The sequence below is a fragment of the Plectropomus leopardus genome, chromosome 15 (assembly GCF_026936395.1).
Source record: "Plectropomus leopardus strain MGB_pleo_1.0 chromosome 15, ASM2693639v1, whole genome shotgun sequence".
In the NCBI taxonomy this organism is placed as follows: Eukaryota; Metazoa; Chordata; class Actinopteri; order Perciformes; family Serranidae; genus Plectropomus; species Plectropomus leopardus.
The window spans coordinates 23,559,449-23,583,246 of NC_142190.1; the positions used below are offsets into that span (position 1 = coordinate 23,559,449).

General features: G+C 41.5%; 1 protein-coding gene across 2 annotated transcripts; it reads left to right on the forward strand.

Moving 5' to 3' along the window:
- The first annotated feature begins 306 nt into the window (after nucleotides 1-306).
- LOC121952576 (uncharacterized) lies at nucleotides 307-23,798 on the forward strand. 2 transcript variants are annotated; one of them, XM_042499340.2, is made up of 8 exons: nucleotides 307-448; nucleotides 1,175-1,723; nucleotides 8,275-8,419; nucleotides 8,605-8,707; nucleotides 11,464-11,502; nucleotides 11,599-11,643; nucleotides 13,067-13,361; nucleotides 22,659-23,798. In XM_042499340.2, exons 2-8 carry the CDS (start codon nucleotides 1,537-1,539, stop codon nucleotides 22,880-22,882), a joined length of 1,038 nt encoding a protein of 345 aa, XP_042355274.1. In that variant the 5' UTR covers nucleotides 307-448; nucleotides 1,175-1,536; the 3' UTR covers nucleotides 22,883-23,798. The 2 variants fall into 2 exon arrangements, with proteins under 2 accessions (XP_042355274.1, XP_042355273.1); XM_042499339.2 differs by lacking the exon at nucleotides 307-448 and adding an exon at nucleotides 950-1,083.

Sequence of the window (23,798 nt, forward strand, 5' to 3'; positions counted from 1 at the left end):
AAGAGTCAGTGCTATTTAAGAATTAGTGTTGTACCGACATTACTTTTAAATGCACGGTTGATGCAAAAGTAAATGTATTTAAATGTAGGAGAGTTTTGTGGTTGGGAGAGCAGCGATGGAAAAGGAGCTTAAACATTTAGGTTTAGGATTTTCCGCCCTCTTTTTCTTTTACAGCCTCTTTAACGTGTGAGGTCAACTTCCTGAATCGCTCTCGTCCCTCTTTTTAAAGAAAAAAGTGAAAAAAGAAAAAGAAGTGTGTGTTAGTGTGTGTTAGTGAGTGTGTGTGTGTGTGTGTGTGTCAGAGAAAGAGAGGGAGGGAGATTATGGAATGCTGTGATGTCATCAGCCCAGTCATACACACAAAGACAAGGAGGACCCACAGGCGCTCTGACTCTCTCAGCTTAGTTAGCATACTCTGCTGTGGTGGAGCGGCTGTCTACATCCCACTGTGAGTACTTGAGCAAATTCTACCCTTCTCGTACAACTCCCTTTTGTTTCCTATCACTTCCTTTCTCCCTTCACTGTCCACCCCCCTTCCCCGTGTTTCCTTCTCTGCACCCTACAATGCGTTTAGCAGACACCAATCTGTATTCCACCAGTGTGATAGTTCTCAGTCTGAGGCAAGCTTTCTTTCCCTCCAAGTGCTGCTTATGTGGTAGCCATTGTTTAACTACCCACTGTGATTGGAGGAGTCCATTTCAATCCCCTTGTTAGAGAAAGCGGCTCACGCTGTCCTGGGCTATGACCCTGTTGTGTTGGTTTTTTTCTCTTACAACCAGAAGCTGAACATGTTAAAATGGAGCCGCTATCTCGTGGGAGTCTCGGGGGGGAGAAAGGAACATGGGTTTAGGAAGGGATGTGTGGTGGGGGGGAGAGAGGAGGGAGGAGGGAGGAGGGCCACTGATGACAGAAACAGTCCCATTTTTTTGGAATCTCCTCCCATTCTGGGCTGCAGTCTCTCTGTCAGTTTAGAAACAGGGTTTGGGCTCTTCCGTATTCATGGAGGGAGGGACAAGATAGCCGAGTGAAAGAGACTCTTTGAAGGAATGACTGGAAGACAAAAAGTTTGTGGCTGTGACAAAGGTGGGATCAAGAAATATGTAGAGAAAAATAAGTAATTTAAAGGGCAAACTAAATGTTTTAAGTGTTCTCTGCTTCTTTTCTTTTTTTGTAGATTGTCCCAATGATGACCTCAAAAGACAAAGGAAACTGATATCTTTCTGGGGTGCGGAAACTGTCGGCACAAAACAAAACGGAAACGGGATTTTGTGTGCGTGAGTGTGTGTGTGCGTGTGAGTGTGTGAGATTGGATCTCATGTACAAAAGAGCGTGCAAGGATGAGCATGTGCCTCGATTCACAAAACAGAGTTAATGCTGGTAAATAAGAGTGATTTCACTCTGAAGAAGTCTGGGAAAGTCTTCTTCTTGATGACATGAGACTATAAACCAACACCTCAAGAAGCTGCTGGCCAAAGGACAGCGCCTCCTACCTCTGACCGCTTGGCCAGGCAGTACGCCCACCACTCAGCCGCCAACATGCTGCAGCAGATCTTAAAGGACATGTACATCGACCCCGATGTGCTCAACGCTCTTAATGAGGACCAGAAAAAGACTCTGTTCCTGAAAATGCGCCAGGAGCAGGTGCGGCGCTGGAAAGAAATGGAGGAGAAACTGGAGAGAGAAGGGGGGGACGCCGAGTGCAAGCGGACAAAGCCAAAAAAAGGTAACCAACACATCACCTTTGTGAACTTCTTCCTGTTTGTCCACTGCGAGGGGGTGCAGAATCCAGTTTTTCGAGCACTGTTTTTTTGACATAGAGCCAACTGTCCCCCTTTCAAGGATTAAACCCAGTCCTTTTTAGTCAAGTTGTTTGCATAGTGTGCTGTGAAACACCAAATAGAGAGTTACAAAGCATGTGTGCATTGGTTGTGACAGACATCCTTAGCTGCTGGATGTAGTGTCGCTGCTGGAGCTCATGTTCGCTGTCACCCCGACAGCTGTTTGCCAAGACAGGAACAGCGTTTACCTGAAGTCCATTTGGCAAGTTTAAAGTTTCCTCAAGTACAAACTTGGGCTAACAAATGCCAGCTGCTCCACATTAATGTGTCTGTAACGCAGCACAGACAGAAGGAGCATTTATATTTCACTGACATGAAGTTCTATTTATATCTGAAGTCCTAAACAATTACAGCAGATTGATGGTGTGGGCAGATTCATGTTGACATCCCAGTCGAATTTGATATTAACATTTACACAAGCAAAGTAAAGTAAATGTCATGAGAAAAAAGTATTCACCCTGAAGTGAGTGTATTATAAGGTACATATAAACGGTGGTTAAGAAGTGCTATTATGACGGTGAGTGTAAAGTAGGTGTCAGTTTGTGTATGTGTTCACATGCACATATTTTGCCCTGAGGCTCTCACTTAGATCATTTTGTTCTCAGTCACACCATGCAACGTGAGTCTAAGAGTGACAGAGAAGGATATTCACTGGGTCAGAGGTGTCACTCATTTCTGGAATGTGTGTTTAGATTAAAAATACCCAACAAGAAATTAAAAAAAAAAAAAAACACCCGCGAGAAGGAAAAGCACAGGCAGTATGAACGGTAAATGGATTTATCGGGAACTGGCTAGTGCTCAAAAGCGACAGAGTCAACTGTATACATGCAGCAATCAAACAAAACCAAACAAGCAGAAACTAAGGAGGCCGCAAGTCTGTCCTGAAACTGGTTTGACGTATACTACAGAATGCTGCCTGTCTGCATTTTCTCTTTGCTGGCAGCAGCCAGTGCTAGTATGAGAAACGTGTGGTGTAATGATGCTGACATAACAAACTGTTCTATTTTTATGTACCAAAGAAGGAGTTCTACTGTAAATGACAAAGCAAACAACAGGAGGTTGGGAAAGATACATCATCTGCTGAAAACCTACTTGAACAGAACTTAAAGGGACAGTTCACCCCCAAAATTAAAAATACATATTTTTCCTCTTAACTTTAGTGCTATCCATCAGCCAGGGTTGTTTATGTGTGAGTTGTTGAGTGTTGGAGATATTGGCTGTAGAGATGTCTGCCCTCTTTAAAATCTAGTGGAACTAGATGGCACTCGGCTCGTGGTACTTAAAGCATAAAAAATATACATTTAAAAGACACAAAATACCTACAAAAACAGGCAAAAAATCCCATAGAGGCTCATCCTATCATTTAAGGCATTCCACACAATGCTTCTTCTCCATCCCAACAGTTAGAACAACAATTGAACAAGAGAGCATTCAAGCACAAAGCATCTTCTGATTGGAATAATTCGCCTGTAAATATACGGTCGTCAACGTCATTTCAAATATTTAAAAATGGTTTGTCTTCTTATTTTAGGACTGTTCATGTCTCAGATGAACTACGCTTTAGCAACGACATACCATAATCTGATATACTATAATCTATTTGTCTATATTTAGGTATACATGTGTATGTATGTGTGTAATACATATGTATATACTAATGTATTTTGCTAATCTATTATTTGTTCATGGCCTCTTGGGGGGTTGTGTGCATTTATTTATTCATTTATTTTTCTCTAATGATTTTGTGCTGATTTTTGTAATGTTTCACTTTAATTGTTGATTTCTTTTTTTTCCTCTTTCTCATCTTTTTCTTCTTTCCCTTTAAGCCTTTGTTTTGTTTCTTGTTGTTCATTTGTCTGTTTGTATGTTGGGATCATCTCAAGGGGTTTATCCTAATGAATGAATAAACTTGCACAACAAAATGACGCAAAAAGATGCAAAATTATGTCAAAGAGACACAAAACCAGAAAAGAGATGCAAAACAACAACAAAAGAAGAGGCAAAACCACCACAAAGTCTGTGTGTTTTGCTCCTGTATAGTAAAGGTGGTGGGGCCTCTTGCATATCTGTGCCCAGGGACCCACTGTCTCAGAACCCGCCCATGGTAGGAACCTTTCTTCTTTCTATTGAACTACAATCACTAATTGTAACACCACGCAGAAGAAAGCATCTACTGCTTGCTCACCTAGAACAGAGCCAGCTCAGCTGAGGAGGACTCCATTAATGTTTACATCGTGCACTGTCACGAGCCTCTCGTCCATGAGTAGATGTGCGCTTCCATCTGCGCAGTGATTTTTTGTCCCTTGTAGTAAAGCAGAAAGTAAAAAGCTCCCGGATGAAACTGCTCACAATAAGGTTTGTGGATTACCTTGAGTAACCGGGTCATAAATTATGCAAAAAAAACATTGCTGTTGAGCTTTTCAGATGTATTTCATTTGGTGCTCTGAGCACCACAAGCCGAGTGCCATATAGTTCCAGAGTATAAGAGAGAGGGCAGACATCTCTCATCCGATATTTCCAACACTCAGCAGCTCACACCAATACAATCTAGATTAATAAGAAGCGCTACAGGTATGAGGAAAAATGTGTATTTTTTTTAATTTGGGGTGAACTGCCCCTTTAAACCCAATTAACAGAACGTTGCAGTAGCCTTAACTTTGATTGACACAGTAATTTGATCCATCTCATCTTGGCTAATAACAAAGCACTTACCATCAACTGTGGTGCAGACTGAGAGAACAGTGCTCTTTCTATCTCTTGATGACCGATGCAGCTGTCTTTAGGAGGCTGAGTGGAGACTGCAGGCTGAGATCACATGGTCACACAACTCCTCTCCACACAAACTCTCTCCCCCCCGTCCACAGCACTGAGGAAATGGTGGATAGTTCTGCGTTTCTGTGTAAAAATAGGAAGTGAGTCAAGTTTCGATCCCTCAAACAATTAGCAGGGAGCGAAGCAGGAAGTGTGCAGGAAATGAATGTGTGTTGAAAAACAAAGAAAGAAGTTTGATTTTATCTGTATGGCCTTGTGGGAGAGCTCAGTTTTTTTTATGCTAGGTTTGCTTTTATGCAGAGAAAAGAAAGCCAGCAACTCTTTCAGCTGCTGTTAACAGTTTCAGCCTTTGGCCTTTTATTTTTGATCATGGGACTTTTGCTGTGGTTAGGCAGGCTTTATGGTCATTTGTGTTTATGTACTCTGACTCACATGCTGGCGTGTTTGTGTGCATGTGTATGGAATCTGGGGACATTCACATGAGGCGGTAACGTGGCTCGCTGCATTGTTTCTGTGACTTTGTGACAACATGTGGAAAAAGTAATTGTGTTTTAACACTGCTTATTACAGTAGGACACATGCCAGCACACTAATCTTCTAAATGTCCCAGCACTCAGCTGACAATAATCTCACCTGCACCTGACAATAGGGTTGTGGTTTGAGCTGTCAGATTGAAGTGATAACTTGTTTACTAAGGTATGCTCTGACTGCTGTGTTTTCGTAGACATCCTGGTATGCCCTGCTACAACGCGATCCACAGGGCAGGCTGGCAAAACCAGTTCACTATGATAGTATGTTTTCCTGTTTTCCACACAAGCTCTTACCCTCTGAGCCCACAACAGCTGCATTTTCTCCATTAAGTGACTTCACATTTGTCACAAAGCAAATACATTGCTGTAGGTTTAAAAGTGTGTGTGTGCCCTATTGTGTTTGTTTGTGGCCTCAGTATCCTCACAGAGACAGACAAGTAAGGAGAGTGACACCAGATCTTATTTAGTGATATTTAGCATTTAGAAATTAGGTTTAGGGGCGTAAGGTGGCTCAGTAGATAAAGCCGCAGCGGCCTCGGGTTCAATTCCAGCTCAAAGTCCTTTGCTGCATGTCATCCCCTCTCTCTTCCCCTTTCTTGCTATCGATCTCCTGTCCTGTCTAATAAAGGCAAAAATGCCAAAACAATAATCTAAAAAAAAAAGAAATTGGGTTTACAAGATTATTTCATTTTAGAATTAGGACAGATTAGGGAATAAAATCAGGAAAGTCCTCACAAGTATGTTCACACAAAATGAGGGCAGTGTTTTCCCATGCCAACTCTGCTTATATCATCTATAAGAAGGTGCAGTGTCATGCATTTGTGATCTGCTGCTCGGGGCCCCACCAGCTGTTGCACCTGTCTGTCTATAAACCAGAACAGCAGTCTCAACTTATCAGATACGCTGCTGATGAAGTTGACAGTTTTATTTCAGAACTACACAAGCTACAACTGATTACCTGAGAGATTGTAAATATACAGTATTTCAAAATAGTTGTTTATATATTATGATTTTAAAATTCCTGAAAAGGTTAAAGAAACAGTGGCGGCCCCAAAGGGGAGGGCAGGGGGGGCCTTGGCCACCCTGATACAACTGCTGCCTGCCAGCTTCCCCCCTCCCTGCTGAAAATCATTGGAGGCTGACATTACTGTATTAAAGAGGCTATTCCTGTGCATTTTTTTAAAATCTTGCACAAAGATAGTGGTACCTTGTGAAATAGATAGCCTAAGACAGGGCTGTCCAAGCTTTTGAATGGGGGCCAGATTAGACAATGCGAAAAATACCTTGGGGCCAGTTGCTTCTATCATCAAATGGGCTGTTTAAAAAATGTCTTTTTGCTGTGGCCATGCCTGCTACCTCACAGGAAATGTCTGCTGATAGGTAACTGTTCTGTTTGCTTGTTTATGTGTATTTATGAAAACACATCCGTTTTGCCTGCATTGTTCCTACTTGTTGCATGTCTACAAACTGTATGAATTTCCTGCCACTGTGAGGTGACCATTAAAAAAAATGCAAAGTGATATTGCTTTATTAACGAATACTGTGTAGGGGGCCACATATAGTTTTTTTTTTAAAGTCAAGCCAGACATCCCTTAATACCAACCATGCCACGCTAGCTTTTCGAGAAGGGGGCTAAAAAACACTCCAAAGTCAGGATACATTTTTCCAGGGGAAAAACTGATGTGGCCATTTTCAAAGGGGTCTTTTGAACTCTCACCTCAAGATGTTTGGATAAAAATGGGTGAAAAAGTGTTCACGGAACATCTGATATTGTGCACATTTAAAGACACGATCCAGGGATCAGGAATTCATTGTAGACATGTTGAATGAACTGTGGTTGTTGAATGATTTTTTTATATATAGAGGAATAATAAAAGGAAATATTACAGCTCTGCATTGTAATAAACAAAAAAAAAAATAACAATAATAAATTAGGTCATCTATTGCAGCTTCTAAAGAAGCCTGAAATAGCCACCCACAGATGCCATGGCATATGACTAACTCGCTGTATTTGGTTGTACTCACTGTTTTTGTTTGACGATCAGGGTTCTTCAGGTGTTGATTAGATTTGCAGGATGTTAGAAAAGTTGCTGTGTGACGCTAAACTGATTTTCCGGGCTGTCAAATTCAAACAAAATCAAAAAAGCCCAAACATTCTCCCAAAATAAACAGGGCTTTTCCAAGACTAAGTTCAAATCATTTATCAAACAATAAAACTGAGATTTTACCTAAAAAAAACACAGCAGATGAATACTTTCTCCTCTTTGGCTTCTTCCCTACTAATTTCACACACCTGCATTTAATGAGAGGATCCTAAGATGCCAGGTCAGATGATGCATTCAAGTGATCCTCCAAAAACTGGGAAATTATAAGGGCTTGCTAGAAATGGCTTTAAACATTATCATTTAACTTGTGTTTAAATTTAGGAATCTTGGCATAATAAAACAGAACAATCAAAGACAATTCATGCACTATCAACAAAGTAGAGATTATAAAGGTGAAAAGTTCATTTTACACTCACATCAGTTCTGTCTTTGTCCTGCCCGGCTTGGTTTGGAGGGAAACAGAGTCACAGGCCTGAAGGGTGGAGTTATAAAAAGCTGGGAGGGGGTGGTCCTCTCATAAGTGACAGCCTATGCAGTGATCCAGGTGAGGTGGAGAGTTGTGATAGGTACTGTAAAATAAGAAACCAAAGTATATCAGTATGTGATTCCTTAACCCTTTGAGCAAATTGGCTTGATTGCTTTCAAAATCACTGGAAGAAAGCCATGAGTTAAAGAAGAAGAGACACTAAAATTAGCAACAACAAAAGAAGAAAAATACCTGAAAATAAGATGGGTTTTTTTTAAAAAAAAAAGAAAGAAAAAAGTTTTTAAAAAAGAAAGTTAAACTCTGAAATTCAGTTATGACATTTGGTTTTGGTGTGCTGCCCCAGGATTTTCAGTGGCCTGCAGAGGACACATTTTACATCATAAATCTTTACTGTCTTTCCTGTACAAATATCATATTGTGGTTTCACTTTTTGTCTTTTTAGCCCTGCTTTGGATCCTTACATGATTTGCATTTATAAACATTTTCATGCTCAGTGTTTCAGTAACTAACTTATATTTTGCATGTTTGTGTGTTTCCTCCAGCCAACAGTAAGAATGTGAGCTGGCTGCTCGGCCGGGACGGAGATGTGGCGGTCATTGTGATCGGGGAAGTGGATGAGCTGAGCTCCAAATTCATCTGCTCGGGATTTGGAGAAAAGAAGACGCCGGGTCTTCAGAACAATGCAAAGTAACATACTTTTATAATGTAGCCTAACACAGATAGTGTTACTTGTTGATTACAGGCTGTGAAAAACATGTAACAGAAAAGAAACTGTGAAGGTTTTACTGTTGTTTACAGACTGTAATTTGAAGGGTTAACAGGGGCTTTTTTTGTTGTAAACTTAATCATGATGGTCAGATTATTTTTTACAGCCATCAAACCATCTTGAAGAGCGGAAAAACCACAGAAGCTGTCAGAACGGAGAGAGAGAACCTCCCTCCTAAAACACAACCTGGGATCTCACTGAATTTAAAGGTGCGTAGCTGTTTGTCTGTGACCCTAAGAAAGCAAATCATGTTGATCTCAGACTGTTCTGTCATGTGTAATACTGTCGCCTCTTTATTATTTGATCAAATATAACAACCCAATAAAGGTAAATCATGAGGGAAACTATTTATCACTGCATAGGAACGTAAAGATACAAAAAGACAGAAATAACACAGATGTAAAAGAAAAGATCAGGACAGAGAATTATTGATCTCTCTGACAAACTTATTTTGAAGTCTTCTTGTCTCATCCCCTCAACTCAACACTTCTATCTCAAACATAGCACTCCCATCATTTAATTTTCACTTCTGCTACCTGCAGTGCAGTTTGGGAAATCTATCATTTAGTCTTTTGAGCAAAGCTGGTGACAAAGAGAAATATAGCCTGATTAATTCGAGCCCCTACTTTGTGTCAAAACAAGCACTCACAGTGCATAATTTCCAAGGTGGTGATATTTTGTGTGTGTGTGTGTGTGTGTGTGTGTGTGTGTGTGTGTGTGTGCACTTGGCGGTGTGTGAGCTGTTGATTTTGGAGTTGGGAGGGGTTGGGGGGGCGTGGGGGCTCCTTTTTTTAAATGCTATCTTAAAAAGAGATTTGCTGTGTTGTCATGGCAACCTTGCACACATCGAGCCAGAGTGAGCCGAGGTGGACGGTCTCATCTGGCCTGACCACGATGCTTCGTGAGCTAAAGCTGCACGCTGCTCACTCAGTGGAAATATGAGCATCCCAGACAGTAGCTGACTATCCTGCAGCCAAATTACAACACCCACTGCACAGACATGCTTCTAAATATTTGCAATATTCATTTAACTCTTATTTAACTCTTGCTCTGCTCTTGCTCTGCTCTTGCCCTGCTCATTTAAGTTTTTTTCCTCATTCTTTATTGTCACAACAAAGTGTGACAAAGACCCAGTATATAATTTAACGTGTGCAAACAAAACAATTACAACAACAAAGAGCCAGGGAGATATCACAATACACAAAGTCATTGTAAGACATACAAATATCAGGTGTTTTGATAGGCTTTTTGTCAAATCAATGCGTACTTTTGTATAATGTTCAATATCCTCCACAGAGGTGGCAATATTGGGGTTTTTTTTATTACTAATTATTACCAAATTAATCTAAAATAAAGGCTTTGTCTTCTTTTTCGGGCAATTGAGAAAGCCAGACGCCGCATTTTCCTAAAATAATGTTAAGTCTTTAGAGATATGGTCCATGATGAATCTGCAAATGTCCTTCCAGAATTTCTTGGTGTGAGAACAACGCCAAAAAAAGGTGTAAACCAGTTTGTATTTCTGACTTTTTTTGTATAATGACTGGCAGGATAGTACATATGAATCATTTTTGAAAGACATCTCCTTAACCTAATACCCGACAATCAGGTATTTATGAGGAAGCATCCACACTGTGAAATCTGCAAAGTCGATTTCACTTGAAAAAATCTACCTAACCAATTGCCTTAAAAAGTGAATATAACTATTCGTCTTAGATTTAGTTTAGTTTATATCTATTTAAGTTTACTTAAAATTACTTAAAAATTATATATTATCATAAATGTTGTGAAGTTTTTGCAACTTGAAAATGACATGTTTAATTAAATCAATGTTTCTAAGTTTTAGCAACCTTAGAAAACTATTTTTACTGTGCTATATAATCTGCATTCTACTGGTTGCAAAGGAGATAATTATATTTTTATTTTTCTTAAACGTGTTAGCAAAACAGAACTCGCAGAGCTCCCAACCTTCATTTGCAAAATCCACTTTGTCATGATCAAGTCTAACTAACCTGGTTTACTGAAGCTGCTAACACTTAGAAAGAACAAGGTAACTTCACTGGTCATTTTAAAGTTGTAACAACAGCACAAAATTAAGCAATTGCAGCTTCATTTTGAGTAAACTTAACAGTTAGATAAGAGTAGACGTAAATTAATCCTTTGAAACCTGGATTGACATCACTGTTCTTACTCTACATTCAGATGCCTTTTACAAGTATTTAAACCTTTTGACACTGAGCAAATTGCTTAAATTTCTTTCATGGAAAAGTAATGAGCAACTTGGCAAGAAATGTCCTGCAAATTGCATGAAATTAGTAGATTACAAGATAAATAATTTTGGAAAAGTTAGGGAAAAATGCCCCAAGAACTATATTCATAATTACCATTATTATATATTTAAAATTATTTTGCAGAATTTTTATAAAATATTTTTTTTACATTGTTTCCTTGATTGTTTTCATTGTTTTTTTTTGTTTTTTTGCCACTAGTTTATTTTTTTTGTTGTTGTTGCTGAACTGTCCTGATTTGTTTTGGGGTTTTTTTTTGTGTTGTTGCTTTTATTATTTTCAGGTAATGTTCATGTACTTTCTACTACTTGTTGCTCATATTTAGGTAATTTCTTCTTTAGTCACTCGAAGCCGCCTTCCACTGTTTTTGAAAGAAGTAAGAAGTCAATTTGCCCATGTTTAAAAGGGTTAAGATTAACATTTACATTTACTTCACTTTTTTAAGGCAATTGCTTCCCAAGATCATTTTAAGTAAGGTCAACTTGTCAGATTTTACTGTGCAAACCTTCTTCCAACATATTATCATTTACAAATTGATTCCAATATGCAGTGACATATTAAATAGAGACAACATCTCTTTGAAAAAAGGCACGTGCGGCATGCTTATTCATGTGCTAAACCGAAAGTTAAGGAGGATGACGTGTCGCCTCTTGTGTCATCTAACATGTCTCTCTCAACAGGGGAAATGTGAGGAGACGAGCACTTTACTCCCTCTGCCGGTGAGTTGCAGTCACTGCCTGCTGTAATTGAGCTCTGTGCTCAGGGTTTGCATCATGGCCTGTAACACTCGTGTAATGTCTTTGTTAAACCCACAGGTGTCAGTGAGTGAGCAGCATTCATCACCTCCAGCAGCAGAAAAGGTATTTGTGAATTAAAGCAATTGTTGGTTTTTACTTTATAGTTGCGGCAATTGAGTTTTAGTGTTTATTCTACTGCTTTTACATTCTGGATGGTTTATGAAGCTCAAGACAGTTTGTGTTCAAGTGTCAGATGCACTGAATTCAAAACACAGCCTAACATACCCCAGAAAGGTGTGATTAATAGCAATCCACTCTTCAGCTCTTTGAAATGTTGCTTTAGTGCGCCTACGTGTCTTTTCATGGCAGTCCCACCCTCTGTGAGTAACAGGAAATGGTGGTTAGGCCAGCTGTCCCCTCACTCCCAGCCCTCTCTGCAGATCATCTTTCTCCCAGCATTCTCCCTCCCCGCGCTCCCGCTCGCCTGAGCCGCCGCACCCCTTACAGCTCTCTCCGGGGAACAGCTGAACCAAACTGTCCTCCCACTGGCTCCATCATCACTCCAGCCTTGGGTTGTCTGGGGAGTGCGCTCTCCAATCTCCCTTTGCTTTCTTTCTGTGTTTACGTGCACGCAAATGTGTGTGTGTGTGTGTGTGTGTGTGTGTGTGTGTGTGTGTGTGTGTGTGTGTGTGTGTGTGTGTGTGTGTGTGAGCGCGCGCAGGTGACACGCACTGCCGCCGAGAACAGCTGAATCACAGAGGCAAGGCAGGATTTCTGGACTGCCCTAGAACAGATGGTTGATGAACTTGATCAGGGAATTAAAACGCCAGAGATAGAGAATGCGTCAGTCGCAGATGGATGGGATTGTGGGATAGTCTCTTGAGGTTTGGACGCGTGAGCTCTCCTCTGTTCTCTGTTTTTCCCGTCCTCTTTGCCACAGAAGGACACGTCTCTCCCTCACTTCTTCACTTACTACTGTATGTCTCTCTATACTGCAGGCCACAACACATCTCTGGGTAACTCATGCTGATGCGACAATGAACACCTTAGGAGGTTTGGCGGGTCTGACAGCCTGAGCCTCTCCTTACAAGATTCATTATTTAGTTGAATGTCTTGTTTGTAGGTAGAGTGATTTGTCTCTGGAAACAGGACGGGGCTGGTTTGTTTCTGCAGATGTATTAGCGGCTGTTGCTACCCCTGCTGCAGGTTTTCTCCGGTTGATTTAGAGAGGGAAGGAGTCAGCCTGAGAGGAGGAGAGAGTGAGATTGTTGATTAAGAAGGCGTAAGATGAGGAAGGAAGATTAGCGAGGCTGCTTGATTTCCAAGTCACCTTATAATTTTCTCTCTGCACATCCTTAAACTCTTAATCAGTGGTCATAGTTCTGTGTGTTTCATTACGGCACAGTGGTGTCATTGGAGAACTGTAATTTGGTGAATCATTTATCCAGTGATTTAATCAAACATGACAGTAATTCCACTGTATGTGAGTTAGCTGTCAACACTGATCGCGCTCTTCTGTCCCCTTTCGTCACTCTCCCCTCTGCAGCCCGAGTCCAAGTCAGCCAGTGCGACTGAGGAGAAGTCAGTTCCCCAGCCCTCCATCTGCTCCAGGCCTCCCATGAGAGCGAGTCCTGTCAATGTGAGACCAGCCTCTGCAAATGCAGCACCAGGCTCTGTCAACACGAGACCCGGCGTGGCAAATCTGAGGCTGGCCAACACCGCCGCCGCACCGGCCCCCTCCCCTTCCCCCAGCAGCGCTGTCAAAATAGACTCTGGATCAACCAAAGGTGGTCTGCACTCACAGGAGCCTCAGAAGCCCCAGGAATCCCAGGGTGGGAAAGGTGAGTGAGCACAGCATCACGGGGGAAGGGTACATGATGGGTCTGCTGTTCAAAGAAACTCTTCCTCTATGTCCATTAAATGAGATAATATTTCTTCCAGCCTGCAGTCTTTCTCTGCTGGCTGATTAAAGGGAAAATTGACCACCTTTTATGTGGATGGCCAGTCGGTGTTGATGGTAAAAGTGGTCAATTGAAGCAATAAATTCCTCAGTGCGTGCCACATTGACCGAGAAAGTTGAGTTCTCCTGTTCACAGAGCTGTGCCGGTAGTGCCTACATATACCAGCATGCATTGCGTGAGAGCTTCTGACATCCATAGCTATTAGTTTGTTGGCTAAAATATAGTGTTCATGGGTTCCTACAGCTTAAGATTAGTGGGATTTAAGACTTCCATGCCACATGGGATGAAATCTAAGACCAATTTTCCAAAAAACAAAATTGCATTAAAAATCATGAACCGATATCTATTGCTTAGGGTTAGGAAAAATGGTGTCAGAATATTTGTTGTAACATAAAACACCACTTTTTAGTGTTGTTAATGTGTGCTGCGTTCGGAAAATTTTAAATTGTTTGAAATACAGAAAAAAAAAATAAAATCCCACATTTAATGTCTTCGCATTTTTAAGACTTTTGAAATATTGACTTAAGACATTTCAAGACCAATTACGGCCCTATTTTTTGATTGAATCCTATGCCTTGTAAGACTTTTTAAGGATCTGCAGGAACCCTGAGTAGCCGAGATTAGGTTGTGACTGTATTTCTGCAGGTAACAAGCTGGACCAGCATTAACCAACGATGGCAACACTCTGTATTATATTCCACATTGTCCATGCTATCACGTTACCACTTCACTCTCTCCATTTTTACCTTATAAAAATCCAACCTAAATTACGTACTATTGCAAAAGACAAAAATAGACTAAATACAAAAAAAGCTTACAATAACATTAGGTTACAAAAATACTCACTCAGTTGTCACGTGCCCTCTCTGCGCTGCCGGTCTTGGTTGTCTTTTCTAATTTATCTTCAGGATCCTGAAGGTCTCCAACACACCTGTGTCCAAGTGAAGAGTAAAACACATGGGTCAGCAACTGCATCCAACAAAACTGCCCACATTAAAAGCTGTTGCAGCAGAAAAATTCAGTCTCTGTTGGCAATTTGAGCAAAGGCACCACCAGTTGGTGTTTGCTCTCAGGAGCTCAGGCTCTGGAGGGTCCCTGCCAGCCATATCGCTCTGCAGAGCCAATGTAGCTACCACTGATCTCTACTGCATTTCTTTAGCCTTATACTCTAGCACAAATAAAAATACTGATCATCAGGTCAGCCAGAACGTTAAAATATATCTTCGTCCACAACATCCTCTGCACTCTTGTTTTGGAATATGTAGCTAATTTTTAATACAATTGAAGAGAACAAGGAAGTTCTGTTTCAGGCGGCTTCTACCACACGCCCCCTGGCTACTCGGAGGCGAAATTCAGCCTTTAGTTCTTCCTCCTTCCAACTACATCACTGTTGGGCCCACAGTGATTTTGCATTTTGAACTCCAGTTGACCACATTTACCATCAAGCTGGTGAATTTTCCCTTAAAGAAAAATACAGAAACAGCAACATTAATGTTGGCTGGTGTCATCATAGATAAACACAGCTAACGGAAACAAGTAAAATCAGGAAGTGCATTTTCTTAGTTAGATGTTACATAATAAATGAAGACTGGACCCAGATGTGGGTTGAAAATTAAATCCACAATTTTGCAACCACTTTACATGCCAGTCACCTCAAGCCACTGAGCCAACAAGAGAACCCCTTCCCACTGCTGCTTCTCGTTTAGCAATAATGGCTGCGGAGAGCTGAGCAGAAGCAGTCTGAACAAAGTTCTTGTTAGATAGGTTTCTCTGTGCTGCAGCACGGGAGAAGGATTTATTTCTCCAAACCTAATGTGCTCGCCAAATAGTGCCTCAGCCCGCTGGAATCTTTATGGACTGGCAGAGTAAAAAGAGGCCAGCCTAGAGGGGAAAAAAAGCTTCTGTGACTGGGATTTGTGTCGTCGTACTGCATCGCCCCCACACCTGTTTCTCTGGTAGCCTCTCTATTGTCAAGGGCCCATGTTAGCAGCAAAATTCTCAATAGACTCTCTAGCTTGGTTAAGGAGCATGGTCATATAACCAGATTAAATCTGGTGCTAGAGGACAGACTGACACAAACTGAAATGAGCAACAGAAAACTTCCTAAACTTCATGCTATTTAACAGCTTTTATTATTTATTTTGGTAAATGATAATATTTAATCAACTTAATTAAAATCTTTTTCTCCTTGACTGTTCAGTTATTTATCAAAATTAGTAGACCTATTGACCCTATATCCCAAAACCATAGTATAATGAACCCTGCATTCAGTTTATATTAAAGGAGCTGCATGCAACATTCAGAGCATTAATATAGCAGCAAACAACTATTTGCTATGTAAAGATATTTTGGAGTAGCAGCATCTGTAGCAGAGATGAAGCCACGCTACCTTCATGTGTGTTGTGATCTGAGCTTCTTTGTTTTTTGTTGTGGTAGCTGGGCCAGCTGCATGCGCATGTTTCTGCATGTGAGTCCATGTGTGTATCCCATTGGTGAGCTAATTGCCAGTGGCGATCCTTGATTTTGTGGGGCCGCAGGCACGGAAGCCATTCAAGACAGTTGCATTTAACAGAGGTAGCTAGCTGACTGCTCTAGCTAACAGATTCCAGCTATTCTTCTACTACTTCTGGGGTTTTTGGGGCAGTGGTGGTGTACTGTATAGTGCCCTAATCGGAGGATAAAGTGGGTTTATAGTAGTTACTGCAAAATGTGACAGTAATAGCAGCCATCAGGGGTTCTTTTTCTCAATTTTTTTGGGAGCCCCCATACATAAACCTTGTTTAAGAGAACCATTTAATCTAAAATGTATTTATTTTCATTACACAATGTTGTCTGTGCTATTAGGCAGCTGTGTCTTCACTAAACCAGTAAGAAAAAAGTAACTTTGTAAAGCACAAAGGCATGCGGCGAGAGCAGTGGCAAAATAAGCCAATTAACTGCACCCCTTACAGGCGTTCCCCATTTTATTCTGTTTTTTTTATAAACCAGTAGGATGCTGTGTCTCTCTTTGGGTCTGTTATGTGGTGTGTGTTACTTGCATATCTCTGCCTTTGTCCATGCAGATGCTCACTGTGTAAAAAGAAGGGATATTTTTTTTCATACAATATCTTTGGCCTTGACATGAATATTAGTGTATATTGTTATTATCAGTGTGTTTTGCAGATTACTGCTTGTTTGAATCTTGTTTGACTTATTGTGATTCCCAGACTTCCTGTCTGAACACAGAACCCAGTTTCATGAATTGCCCAAACACTCATTCACCATACAGTGACCCAGTTATTAGAAAAATGTGTTGTGTGAGGGTGAAGTTAGCACCATCCAGTGGAAAACAAAGATACTGTAGGAGAAAAACTCCAGTTGGATAGAAAACCTGATCTCCATATGGTCCCTCTGCTGGAAAAATGTTCATCCTACAGCACAGGAGTTATGTCTGAGAAGCTTAAATACAACGTAGAACTTTTTTGTGGGAGAGTTGAATGACATCACTTAGATTACTGATTACTGAGAAACTGACTGTGAGAGACTGTGCTGGGTCAGTGCCATGCTTAACTGATGTAATTTTAAGTTAGGTCATAAGATTCATAATCCAAGTCAAATTTGATCAGTGTAGATCATGTCCTTAAAAACACACGCAACACCAGCAATCTTTGTACTATACAATGGCACAATGACAGACTCCTCAAGGCTGAGTTTTAATGAAATATTTTTGCCTCGATGTTTTTTGGCACTCCTTAAAGGAATACTTCATCCACAAAATGATTATGTGTATATCAGCTTCTCACCCTGAGTTACCCTGAATTCGTGTGGAAAATTTTGTTTTTCTCACTTGCCTGCCCAGTGAAAGAAGAATCCAAAAACAGAGAACATCTTTGATGAGCTGAATTAAATGGGGTCCACGTTTAACAACAGCAAAACTGTGGTTTACAACTTGTGCAGTATAATTCAAGTCTAATTTCTCAAGTCTTATGCTCAGTACCTCCTTATAAGAAGTATTTTTACTAAAATTAATAAAATATTTCCAACTGGGCTGAGTATATGACTGAAAAAATGAGCCTTTTATTATACCAAGTTATGTATGCAATTTATATAAGTTATGAAAAATTCTATTAACAAATGTTTGATGTAGTTTTACAGTTGTTAAACATGGCCCCCTTTTACTCAGATTGATCAAGAACTTTCTTTTTGGATCCTTCTTTCACCGTGGAGCAATGTGAGAAACACAAAGTTTCTGAAGATTTCACATAATACACGGCAAGTATACAGATGATCATTTTGTGGGTGAAGTAAAAGCTGAATGAGAGAGGGAGATTCATTTCTAAAACTTTTTTTTCTACCTCTTTTTAGTGTCTGGTTCAGTTTGAACATTCCTGGCAGTTCATTGTGAATTTTGTAGTCTGTTTGTGGAGGCATGTGCAGTGAGCTCTGTGTGTTTAAGGTGATTTATCAATTGGACCAGGAACAGTTTCACACAACACAAATGACTAAAACCTGGATAGAAAGAAGAAACCAAGGGATACAATTCCAATGAATCATGGTTGCACGGGCGTGTTTACGTGTGTGTGTGTGCCTGCGCCCACATTGGTGGCTGGATATGAGACCAGCGGGCAATGCCAGGGCAGCGAATAACAGGCGAATGAAGGGAAAGGGAAGAGAAAGGGAAAGGAACAGCTGGTGTGGTGGGAGTTGAGGTGGGCTGAATAAATGTGTCTTGACTCTGGACAAAAAAATACTGACAGAGTGTCTGTCCTTGACAATGGCAGGATGCTTGTTTCCAAAGGGGAGGAGGCGGCCGATTAGGATAAGGCTCATGCCTCAGCTGTTTTCTTTTGAATGTGGGTAATGACAAGGATTCCTGCATCCTGTGAGCAGAGACTGTGGCCCACACAACGGCTGTAGAAGATGAACTAAATAATCTGCTTTTGTGACACTTGTGTATATAAAAGTACCCACTGGAGCTGGACTCAACTTTTTCGGACCTCCAGAGTATAAGATGTACATGACATAGGATGCCATTAGAAACACAACTAATGCTTTCATTAAACCAGAGAGGACAACCCGCTCTCACTCCCAACTTGTCAAATATTGATTCTTGGCTGGTGGCCCTCGGTGTCAGAAAGAGGCACCCTTTAGTGGCAGTATGAGAGGCTCTAGGTGGCAGCATTTTTTGACACTTGAGCAACTGCCATAGTGTGAAGAGCGAGGGAGTCTGCATAGCGTGGGCGGCAGGTGAGGTTGATGGATTAAACCATCTCTGTAGCGTGACGACTATAATATATGTTATATGACATTATATTACATTAGTAAGAAATGTAGACCAATTATTTTAAGCCATAATATTTTTAATTTAATAAATTTTAATATAATATTTTTTCTAAACCTAGCCACGTACTTTTGTTACCGAAGTCTAAGGAAGTAAACCTAAAATGAAGGGATTTTTACCGGCATTTTAAATTTACTTTGAAAAAACACTGTATACATTTAACAAGCAGAAAAAGTAAATTTCCTGTGAAAATGCAAATTTATTTTGAAAAACATTCATGCATGTAAAGAGCATAAATCGATGTCTGACCAGGCTTTGGTATTTGATGAGTTGGGAGTGAGAACGTGATGGAGAGGACAGCATTAAATATAACACCAAACCAGAAGTGAAAATCCTGGGTGTTGTATTATTGTGATATAATTATTGCAATGATTAGGGCATGGAATAAGATTTTAATGACATCTGCAGTGATCTATTTTATCGTTGTCTGAGATAAAGGAGTCAGGATGTCCTAAGATTAAAAATGAATATGTTTACTTTTATCTAAAAGGGATATTAACAGCTTTAATTCACTGTGAACAGAATTAGGTAAAAATCTGTTTAAAAAAAAAAAAAGTTAAGAAATCAGTGCAGAAAAATAATTTAAAAGCTATTTTAAGCAGAAACTGTTTACTTACTTAGTGCAAATGATTTGCTAATTATTAATCTCTCTGTCTCACCTGTTTTTCAGTTTTTATTACCTGAAGTATTTTTGTGCTGTCAGCATTACAGCACAAGAGGAGCTGATTTACCACACACTGCACTGATAAGTGTCCTCCTTCAGCAGCATCATACCTGGGGCAGAGGGAATTTAAAATGTGGGTGAAAATCTGTTTAAACAAATTTGTAAAAGCTGAAAATGATGCTATCTAAAAACTTGATGCTATGAAAAAGTTTTGTGTCATCTGCATTGAAATGAACTTGAAGGGACGTATTGTATCAGATACTATGGGGAGCGTGAGGGGTCAGTTTAGGCGTGTTATGGTGCATGTGTCATATGATTTAGCATATGTGCGTGAGCATGAAAATGTATCAATCTCCAGCAGCTGGCGTTATGTGTTCAAGTGTGTATGCGTGTGTTGGTGTTTATAAACCCTCCTCTGTCTGTCGGTCGGCTTTCCTCTCCTCTCTCTTCACCTTCAGAGGGAAGGACACGCATTCCAGCGCTGCTTCCCGACTCTAGCCCTGGGCGACGCTCAGCCAGAGCTGATAAGTGACAGGGGCCCCAGCCCCCACGCAGGAGGGCCACCCCCCCCTTTGCTTCTACACACACACACGCACGCACGCACGCACGCACACACACACACACACACGCACACACACACACACACACACACACACACACACACACACACACACACACACACACACACACACACACACACACACACCCTCTCCTCCCTGCCCTTCAGTCCACAGACATGCTGCTCGGGAATTCTGCCCTCTGCCCCACTTCTGCCCCCCCACCTCCTCACCCGGGGCCCCCCCACCTCCTCCTCTCTTTCTGCCAGAGACGTGGAGGTCTTTAAAGAGATAGATTGGTCTTTAATTTTTGTGCTAGCCTGGTCAGTGACACCGCTTCCCGCCCCCTCCTCTTTGTCCTCCCTGTACATTTACGAGCTGGACTGAGATGTGAGGAGTGGCGTTCGAAAGCTCAAATGGGAGATTAATCAATCTTGTCGAGTGATTTAATGCGGAGATTCTCTTTCATTTTAATAGGTGTTTTCGCAGGTAGCTTTAATGACTGTTTCTGCTGACGGGGCTAAGCGCGCAGCTGCTGAGGATAGTTTGAGGCAGAAAGGCGTGGGGTTTGAGCAATTTTTGGGTGTGTTAAGACAGGTTTGTCAGGTTACCTGAGGGAGGGTCATCGAGGTTTTCTTTTTTTTTGCTCAAAAAATACTCCCAAAATACACATATATGTATATATGTTTGTACTATTTCTTTCTAACAGTCCATGTCCACACCACCAAATTCTCCCTCTCTTTCTCTTTCTATCTCTCCGTCTCTCTATTAAGCATTCCACTCAGACCTGCACCAAGGCTCTGAGCTCAAAAAACTCTCTGACCATGAGTGTGTATGCGCCTGTGCGTACGTATCTGTGTGTGTGTGCGTGTGACTGCGTGTGTGCTCGGTGCGTGCCTGAATGTGTGTCAGCCTCAATTGCTGGAGCCTATCCAAGGTTTCCGTGGTGACCACACAACACAACGAGACAATCAGAGGCAAGCCCACGCAGCGCGGCGAGAGGACATTAACACAGGAACTGCGGGTCAGGGGGCAGAGGAAGGCAGGGCAAGACAGGGGGAAGAGAAAGATGAAGAGGAAGGTGGAGGGAGGTGTCGGAGCCACGGGGAGAGGGGGAAGAGAGAGTGAGAGGAAGGGGAGTAAACAACAATAAACAATAACACGAGCTTAAAGGCAACTTTAGGTCTCCCACTTTCATGGCTGCGAGACATCAAGAGTTTTAAAGGTTTGCTGGCCCCGGGAGTGCCTGTGCGGTTTTGGCTGTACCCCACCTCTGTGTGTGTGTCTGTGTGTGTGTGTGTGTGTGTGTGTGTGTGTGTGTTTTCAGTGCTATAGTCAGAGATGGCTGCATGCGTGACTGAATCCATGAGCAGGAGGGCTGTGCGAAAGTGCGTGTTTGTGTTTATGTGTGTCTGTGTGTGTGCACGGGCCTGAGTGTAACATGAGAATGTGCGTGTGTCTTTTGAAATTCAACTGTTAGAAACTGTGTGTACGCCTGTGCATGTTTTCACTTTATTTTGTGTGTGTGTGTGTGTGAGCTTGTGTGCGCCTGTAGCCGTGCACGCGGGCGCTCTCACATATCTCTGTCCCCCGGGGATGACGCTAAAAATATGTGGCTCCTCAAGCCTTCTGGTGTCTGAGCAGCGTCTGTCTGCTCTCCATTGCCGTCCCTGTGGCCCTCCCTCCCCTCCGTTACTCCTGTTCCCTCCATTCCTCCCTCAATTACACCCTCTTCCAAACACAGTACCTCAGCAAGCGCAAGCACACACACACACATGCACACACATACACACACACCGACTACACCCAGCTGTGTCCCCACTACACTTCCACTGAGGATGACCTCTGCTCAGCCAGAGTGGGATAAAGGGAGGCGAATGAAAAGGAGAAAAAAAGCAGGTAGAAAAGAGTGAGGAAAAATGCAGGCGCGGTGCTCAGAGAGGAAATGATTCAGGTGTTGTGAGAAGACTCACACAAGACTGGATTCCTGTTTTTGCAACAATAGCATGCATGTGTTGTGTGTGAAACTCTTGTTGGTTATAGGTTTTAAACTGATTTTCACCTGGATTTGATGTTCTTGTGCTCCCAAAAGGTGTTGTGTTTCCAGCTGCAACAAGACACTGGACGCTGCAGTTTACAGTAAACAAGTTCCCCTTGAGACGGGCACAGCCCAGAAAATCCTCCTATAACACACAATGCAGAGACAAGTGGAGAGAAAATGCAAATGAGGCAATGATTATGTGCTAAAATCCCCTCTCAGGAAGTTAAAAAAAGTTTATTTTAAGATGTTACAGTTTATGGCAGATGCAGAGAGTAGCACGTAAAAAGGAAACTGTGAAGGCAGTTACAAAAAAAAGCTTAAAATATGTTTTAATTAAATAAATGTAGGTGTTAAAGATTCTGCAAATAATATTTTTAATTTTTGAAATTTTAAATCCAAAATTTCCACCAATTTTGAAATACAGAAAATATGAAATTTAAATACCAAATAATTTTATTTCAAATTTGTTCAACTTTAAAAAGAAAATACAAACCCCAAAATATTAGAAATCAAAATGAATCACACCCCTGTGTATGACAGTCATATTGTGGACCATGTGTTAAAGCTCTAAAGGAAATCTGATCTCTTTTCTCAGGTATTGGTGTCTCAGAAGCGTCTCGGAGGGCTGCCTCGGAGCCAGCCAGCTCATCAGGGAGTGCGCCAACCTGTGCAGGACGTGGCCGGGTGGCTCAGCTGATGAAAACCTTCAGCGCCGAAAGCACTACATCCCCCACACAGACCCCCCCTCGCGGCATCAAGCCCCCTCTCCCCACCAAGCCCAGCCACCTGCGTCTAACGACCACACCTACTGTCAGGTAATCCTCACGCACTGATGCACAGACGCCCACACAGCTTCCCAGAGATTCAAATGAAGCCGCACTGGACAATGTCGGACCCCCCGATGTGGAGCCTCGGCCAGAGGGTTAATGGGATGGAGAACTCCTAAGGTGTTCACAATGTTGCCAATCACTCCAGAAGCACAGCAATGGAAATGCTTGAATGTAACTGTTTTCTTTTATTTTTGGATGCTGCAGTACTGTAAACACTCTTTGTGGGAGAGAAATTCCAAAGCAACTGATCGCAATGTATTTTCCCTGAGAACCGATGACGATCACATGTATTCACTTGATTTACACTTTGTGTAACATGTGGAAAAAAAACACGTTTTCTTGTTCAATTCACAAACCCTATACACACACACAATGTTGTTTATTCACCAATGACATTATTTCCATTACTTATGAGACTGTTTGCATGAGCTCCAATGCAGACACACGTTTGGTTCAGGACAAAAGAATGGGCTTGGGCAGGCGGAATAAGGCACAGTAGGGTCCTCCTTCATCTTGCTGTCTCCTCCTTGGGAATACTCTAGGGTTGTTTATTTGTCACAATGCAATGTATGTCTCCCTGTGCCACCTGGCAGGAGCCTCACTGCGACCTGTTGTGGACCAATGACAGTGCCAAATGCATCGTCTGTCACTCTCAGTGGATCAAGTTAGACAGTCGCTGCCAAATAATCCAGCTCTGTGTTACTCAGTACTATTTTAGAGATGTGTGGCTATACTTCTTCTTTTGTTTTTTTACATTTTCTATAGGGAGAAAGACGATTTGTAAGGGGATATTTAACATTACTACAATGCTCACATGTAAAATGAGAGATTTTTTTTTTATCTTTGATGTCAAGCTTGTATGGTGCAATCAAAGAAACAATAAAATTGTGTTACTTGTTCACCTC